A 6,351-nucleotide genomic window follows, 5' to 3' on the forward strand; every position below is an offset into this window, starting at 1 on the left:
ACAGGCCCATGGAAGTCATTACAGTGTTGACATTGAGGTTTACATATCAAGGAGACAGTAGTTTTATAATTGTGATAAAAAAAAAATAGGCACCTCCCAAATGTCCCATAATTTATTTAATTATGGTGATACATTTGTAGCCACTTAAAATTATACAGATAGCCCTGACCAGTCTGGCTCAGTGGATAGAGCGTCGGCCTGTGGACTGAAGAGTCCCAGGTTCGATTCCGGTCAAGGGCATGTACCTTGGTTGCGGGCACATCCCCAGTAGGGGGTGTGTAGGAGGCGGCTGATCCATGTTTGTCTCTCATGGATGTTTCTAACTCTCCACCCCTCTCCCTTCCTCTCTGTAAAAAAATCAATAAAATATATTTTTAAAAATTATACAGATAAATATTTTCTGATATGGAAGGATATTATATATTAAGTGAAAGATAAATAGGTTACAAAGCCGGATGTATCTTATAAACCCACTGGTAATTAAGGATACATGTATATCTCTTGGGAGAAGTCTGGAAGAACATACACAAAGATATTCATAATTATATCTGTGTAATGGGAGTATTTATAGTTTCTTATTTTCTTTTTTCGCATTTGTATTTTCTAAGTTTTCTGTAATGAACAAGTATAAAAAAACCATTTTTTTTCTTTTTAAAGAAAATGGAAAGTGTCTATCAGAGACTCCTTCTCTGTTTCCAGGTTTGTTCACAAGTGTTCTTGCCCGCTTGGGAAATAGCCACTTGGGTCACCAGGTGGTTTGAATCGCCTTTCCCTAGCCCATCTGACCTACCTCTCCTCCTGTGTTGGTCAGCTTGAGCTGCCATCACAAACTGCCACAGACTGGTGGCTTAAAGAACTTTTATTTTCTCACTGTTTCAGAGGCTCGAAGTCTGAGGTCAAGGTGTCAGCAAGTTTGGTTTCTTCTGAGGCCTTTCTCTTTGGCTTGCAGACGACCTCCTTATATCTGTGTCCTCTCTTTCACGGTGCACATCCCTGGTGTCTCTGTGTGTGTCCAGATTTCTTCTTATTCTCATCAGATTGCATTAGGGCCCACTCTACTGTTCTCATTTCAACTGCATCACCTCTTTCAAGGTTCAGTCTCCTAATACAGCCACATTTTGAGGTACCAGGGGGTTATGGCTTCAACATAGGAATTTTAGAGGACACAATTCAGCTTATGAGCTGATGAAAAGTGCCTCCTGATGAAAATGCTCCCCCTCCCACACACATACCCTCTCTGGTGACCCCAAGAATTGGCATTCAAAGCCAGTCTATTCATTCTTCCTCTACATCTGATATCTCATCAGATTGACAAGTGGAAAGTTTTCTTTGTCCACTTATGCCTTCCATGACCTTGTTGTGAATAACTGACCATAAGGGAACAGTAATACCACACCCCACCCCACCGTATATAACTGCCACTGCTTGTTCATGTGTGCGTTCCCGGTTTCCAGTAGGATAGGGTGATAGGACAAGCCTGATTACACTGCTCTCACATAGTGGGGGAAACCGCAAGGGCACACTGTGGCTCTGAACCCATTGCTCTGTCTCTGAGCCTAGCGCTATTCACTCGAACTGTCCTCTTTCTGACATTTGGGAATTCCAGTTGTCAGTTTCTCCTTGGATTCTTTAAGGGCTTGGGCTGGGAGAAAAAGGTTTTGATGGGGCTGCTGATGAGCTGGTTACATGATTTTGAGCAAGGTTCTTAAGTTCTGAGCCTTAGCTTATTCATTTAAAAAAGAGGATATGTTATACTTTACCTTTTTGAGTTATTGTGATGTCTCAGTAATAACTGGCAAAGATTCCAAGGCTCTCTATATGAATCTGCTTCTTTTGTTAATCTTACTAGAAGCCCAGTGCATGAAATCTGTGCACTGGGTCAGGGGGAGGGGGTGTCCTTCAGCCCAACTTGTACCCTCTCCAATCTGGGACATCCCTCTCACAATCCGGGACTGCTGGCTCCCAACCGCTCGTCTGCCTGCCTGCTTGCCTGACCACCCCCTAACCACTCCCCTGCCAGCCTGACCGATGCCTAACTGCTCCCCTGCTGGCCTGATCGCCCCCAACTGCCCTCCCCTGCAGGCCTGGTCGCCCCTAACTTCCCTTCCCCACAGGTCATCTTGTGGCAGCTATCTTTGAACACATGGGGGTGGCCATCTTATGTGAGGGTGTGACAGTCAATTTGCATATTGCCTCTTTATTATATAGGATCGTACCAAGGGTTATATATAAAATAAGGCACAATGTTGGCTTGGAGTTTGAGGGTGTTCGTCATAATTTTTTTGTTTTGTTTTGTGTTCAGTTTCCATTTAAGAGACTTGGAACCAGAGCTTGGTCTTTCCTCCTGCTGGAGCCTTTGCTTTGGGTACACTGACCCCATGCCCTCTCTGACTCTTCCCCAGGAGGTGCCTCAGTGCAGAATGCCATGCTGTTGGAGCCAGACAAAGACAATGGTTGGAGGATTCCCTTTAACAACCATGAGGGAGGCTGTGGGGCTGCTATGCGAGCCATGTGCATCGGTCTCAGGTTCCCTTACCCCTGCCAGCTGGACACACTGATCCAGGTGAGCATCGAGAGTGGCCGAATGACCCACCACCACCCCACCGGCTACCTGGGAGCCCTTGTGTCTGCTCTTTTTACAGCCTATGCTGTGAATGGCAAGCCTCCCTGGCAATGGGGAAAAGGACTGATGGAGGTGCTACCAGAAGCTAAAAAGTACATTGTCCAAGCAGGCTACTTTGTGGAGGAGAATCTTGAGCACTGGTAAGTTTATAGGTGCATACTCCTGCTGGAAAAGCGTTGCACCTGTGTGCACACGTGCGTGCCTGTGTATGCCTAGAGTTCTTAGATCATAGCAACTGTCATGGTTCTCACCATCCAGTTTTGTCATCTACTGCATCCAGCCCCCTCCCTTCCCACCTGCTAAGGACTTCAAGTTCTAGCAGTGGTTGCCACTGGGTGGCCCAGTGAAGACCTCAGTGAGTAGTGCAGCTGCAGTGCTTCCCTTGTGTGTAGGGATCCTGTTCTTTCTATAGTCTTTGTGGCTATCCTAGACTGAGATGAACTTTCCCGTCCATCTCCTGGAACTTGTTTTTCAGTGTTGACTTGCTAATTAGTAAGAAAAGGTGGTAAAACCTCATTTTCCCCTTTTTCTGAGTTTACTTCACATTGCCTTTCTTAGAATAAAAAGGTCCAGGGGCTTCTTGCTGAAATCACCCATGATCATGATATTCCAAAGTTCCCTTTTGAAAAAACAACAACACACAACTCTATAAGAAGATGATGTGTTCATTAGTTTGACTGTAGTAATCATTTCACCATGTATATGTATATCAAATCATTATGCAGTACACCTAAAATATACATAATTTTTATTAGAAAATACAATAAAATGTATAAGGATAGACTAAATAAAGTGTGCCCCCTGAAAGGTGACACTTGACATTATTCTCAACTCAAGAAAGACACATCTTTAATTCTCACCTTTAGCTTGCTATATGTCTTTCTAATTTAGCAATAGGCATCAGTGCCTTATTTATATCAATCCTTAGCAAAACTTTATTGAATGGCTCTTACTTAGGTGAGTTCATTTTAAATTTTTAATGTCATTTGTGATATTAATACAAGAAGTTGAAGTCATCTTGGAGTTTTTTTTCCTGTTCACACATCCATCTGGTACCTTTCCTTATGGTTATCAACTTTTCAATTGACTGTAGATTGTTTTCCTTCCTACAGGTCCTACTTCCAAGACCAATGGGAAAGGTACCTAAAACTTAGAGGGATTTTGGATGGCAAATCAGCCCCTACCTTCCCCAAGCCCTACGACGTGAAGGAGAGGGATCAGTTCTACACCTCTGTGAGCTACTCTGGCTGGGGCGGCAGCAGTGGACACGATGCCCCCATGATTGCCTATGATGCCATCCTGGCTGCAGGAGACTCCTGGAAGGAGCTTGCCCACCGAGCCTTTTTCCACGGTGGAGACAGTGATTCCACAGCTGCCATTGCTGGCTGCTGGTGGGGAGTTATGCATGGTTTTAAAGGAGTGAGTCCCTCCAACTATGAGAAACTAGAATACAGAAACCGGCTGGAGGAAGTAGCTAGAGCTTTATATTCTCTTGGGTCAAAGGAAGATACTGTAATTGCCCTTTAGGGAGAGAGGATGTTCATTTCTGGTGGTTTCTTCTCTTGTGTAGTCCCCTTTCTGCTCAGTTTCTTTTCACTTTTTCCAAAGTCAAGAGTCTTAACCTTGTACGTATTCAGGGAATTTTGAGGTAACAAGTCCCTGGGGCCCCTGAAACTCAGTCTTCCCAGGCTCATTCTGTTCGCCCTGAATCTATCTGTCTTCCTCGCCTGAAGGGTCTTTAACTCGGGTGATGCGGTCAGCATCTCCCAAGCTAGAAATCTCATAGCCTCCTATTTGCATCTTCATTTTTATCAGCTAATCTTTCATTCAGTTTTTTTCTGTTGTTTCAGGTTGGGTTACCCCAAAAGTGGACTCTGAGACAAGGATTTGAGTACAGATAGTTTGAGAGGTGATACCAGGGACACTGGTAGGACCATGGGGATGTGAGACAGGGAAGGGAGGGGAGACAGTACAAGGTGCAGTAATGAGCAGGTTACCACTATCAGCAGCTGGGACTCGGTCCATGTGGGTCCTTTGTGTAAGGCATTCCTCATGGTGGTCCCTCCTGAGAGACAAGCAAACCTGGAGTATTTATCCTCCGACTTCCATCTGACATTGGTGTCCTCACTCTTAAGCCCCTGGTGCTTCTCAGCCTCCTCTTGTGCAAGGGAAACATTAATGCCCTCAAGTAAAGACTCCGATGCTTGCAGTGGTTAGCTGTAAGGTGCATGGGGACAGCCAGCAGTGTACACAGATGATTCTGTCTCCTAAATATCCTTCAAATCTGTCACCTCTTTTACCTTTTTGCAGCAAGTATTTTTTCACTTGGATTTCTCACGTCTGCGGAGACGCTGATCCTGGGCATGGCACTTAACATGTTAATAGTTTGTTGTTGCTTATTTACTTGTCTTTATTCTCCTCTGTACAGAACCTAGCACACAGAAAATGTGTAATCAGTCTACATTACGTGAATGTGGTTTGTTAGCCTCCTATCTCCAATCTTGCCATCTTCGTTGCCCTCCGGAGTTTTCTTTACAAATAACAAATTGGTCATGCTGCACTGCTAATGATGTCCAATGAATACATCGCCCCTCTCTTCATTTCCTGAGAAGTTTGTACTCATCCTTCAAGCCCCAGCTCACGTATACCCTCTAGATCAGTGATGGCGAACCTATGACATGCGTGTTAGAGGTGACACGTGAACTCATTTTTTTTTGTTGATTTTTCTTTGTTAATTTTTTACAGAGAGGAAGGGAGAAAGATAGAGAGTTAGAAACATCAATGAGGGAGAAACATCGATCAGCTGCCTCCTGCACATCTCCCACTGGGGATGTGTCTGCAACCCAGGTACCTGCCCTTGACCGGAATCAAACCTGGGACCCTTCAGTCCGCAGGCTGACGCTCTATCCACTGAGCCAAACCAGTTTCGGCGTGAACTCATTTTTTTTGGTTGATTTTTCTTTGTTAAATGGCATTTAAATATATAAAATAAATATCAAAAATATAAATCTTTGTTTTCTATGGTTGCAGATATCAAAAAATTTCTATATGTGACACGGCACCAGAGTTAAGTTAGGGTTTTTCAAAATGCTAACACGCCAAGCTCAAAAGGTTCACCATCACTGCTCTAGATGAAACCTGCTCCGATTATTCAGGCACAATCCCTGCTGGCTTTTACAGCCAGAAGTTGTGGGGACTTCTCTTCCTGACACTGGAATCCTGGGCTGGGGGGCCTGGTGTGGGGTTGGAACCTGTCACTCCTCAGGGGGACCTTTGTAGACAAAATATCCCTCCCAAGTTTTGTTGTTGTCAATCCTCACATGAGGATATTTTTTCCATTGCTTTTCAGAGAAAGTGGAAAGGAGGGAGGGAGAGAGGAAGAGAGAGAGTGAGAGAGAAACATTGATGTGAGAGAAACACATCAACTGGTTGCCTCCCTCACATGCCCTGACCAGGGGTGTGGCGGGGAGTGAACCTGCAAACCAGGTATGTGCTCCTGACCAGGAATCAAACACAAGACCCTTTGTAGTGTGCGCTAATGCTCCAACCACTGAGCACACCTGCCAGGGCTCTCCTGATTTTTATCTGCCACACATGGGTGTGTGATCAACCCGCTCCGAGTCTCTGCCCCTCCTACCAATCTTGATGTGGCTTCTCCTTTAATTCTTTAGTTGTAAGACTTCCATTCAGCTTGGTTTCAGTTGTTTTTGAATGATGGTTGTTCTGAG

The 6,351-nt window shown here is 44.7% G+C and overlaps 1 protein-coding gene across 1 annotated transcript; it reads left to right on the forward strand.

The window, feature by feature from the left end:
• Positions 1-2,341: 2,341 nt before the first annotated feature.
• Positions 2,342-5,223, forward strand: ADPRH (ADP-ribosylarginine hydrolase). Its single transcript, XM_006090910.3, has 2 exons — positions 2,342-2,763; positions 3,736-5,223. The coding sequence occupies exons 1-2, from the start codon at positions 2,426-2,428 to the stop codon at positions 4,148-4,150; spliced, it is 753 nt and encodes a 250-aa protein (XP_006090972.1). The 5' UTR covers positions 2,342-2,425; the 3' UTR covers positions 4,151-5,223.
• Positions 5,224-6,351: the final 1,128 nt, after the last annotated feature.

This window comes from Myotis lucifugus, unplaced genomic scaffold (genome assembly GCF_000147115.1).
Source record: "Myotis lucifugus unplaced genomic scaffold, Myoluc2.0 scaffold_84, whole genome shotgun sequence".
Lineage (NCBI taxonomy): Eukaryota > Metazoa > Chordata > Mammalia > Chiroptera > Vespertilionidae > Myotis > Myotis lucifugus.

Bases quoted from the DNA above. Each gene is read 5' to 3' on its own strand.
- ADPRH (XM_006090910.3), top strand. From the start codon at position 2,426: ATGCTGTTGGAGCCAGACAAAGACAATGGTTGGAGGATTCCCTTTAAC. The intron at 2,764-3,735 runs GTAAGTTTATAG...TCCTTCCTACAG, and splicing joins GAGGAGAATCTTGAGCACTG to GTCCTACTTCCAAGACCAAT.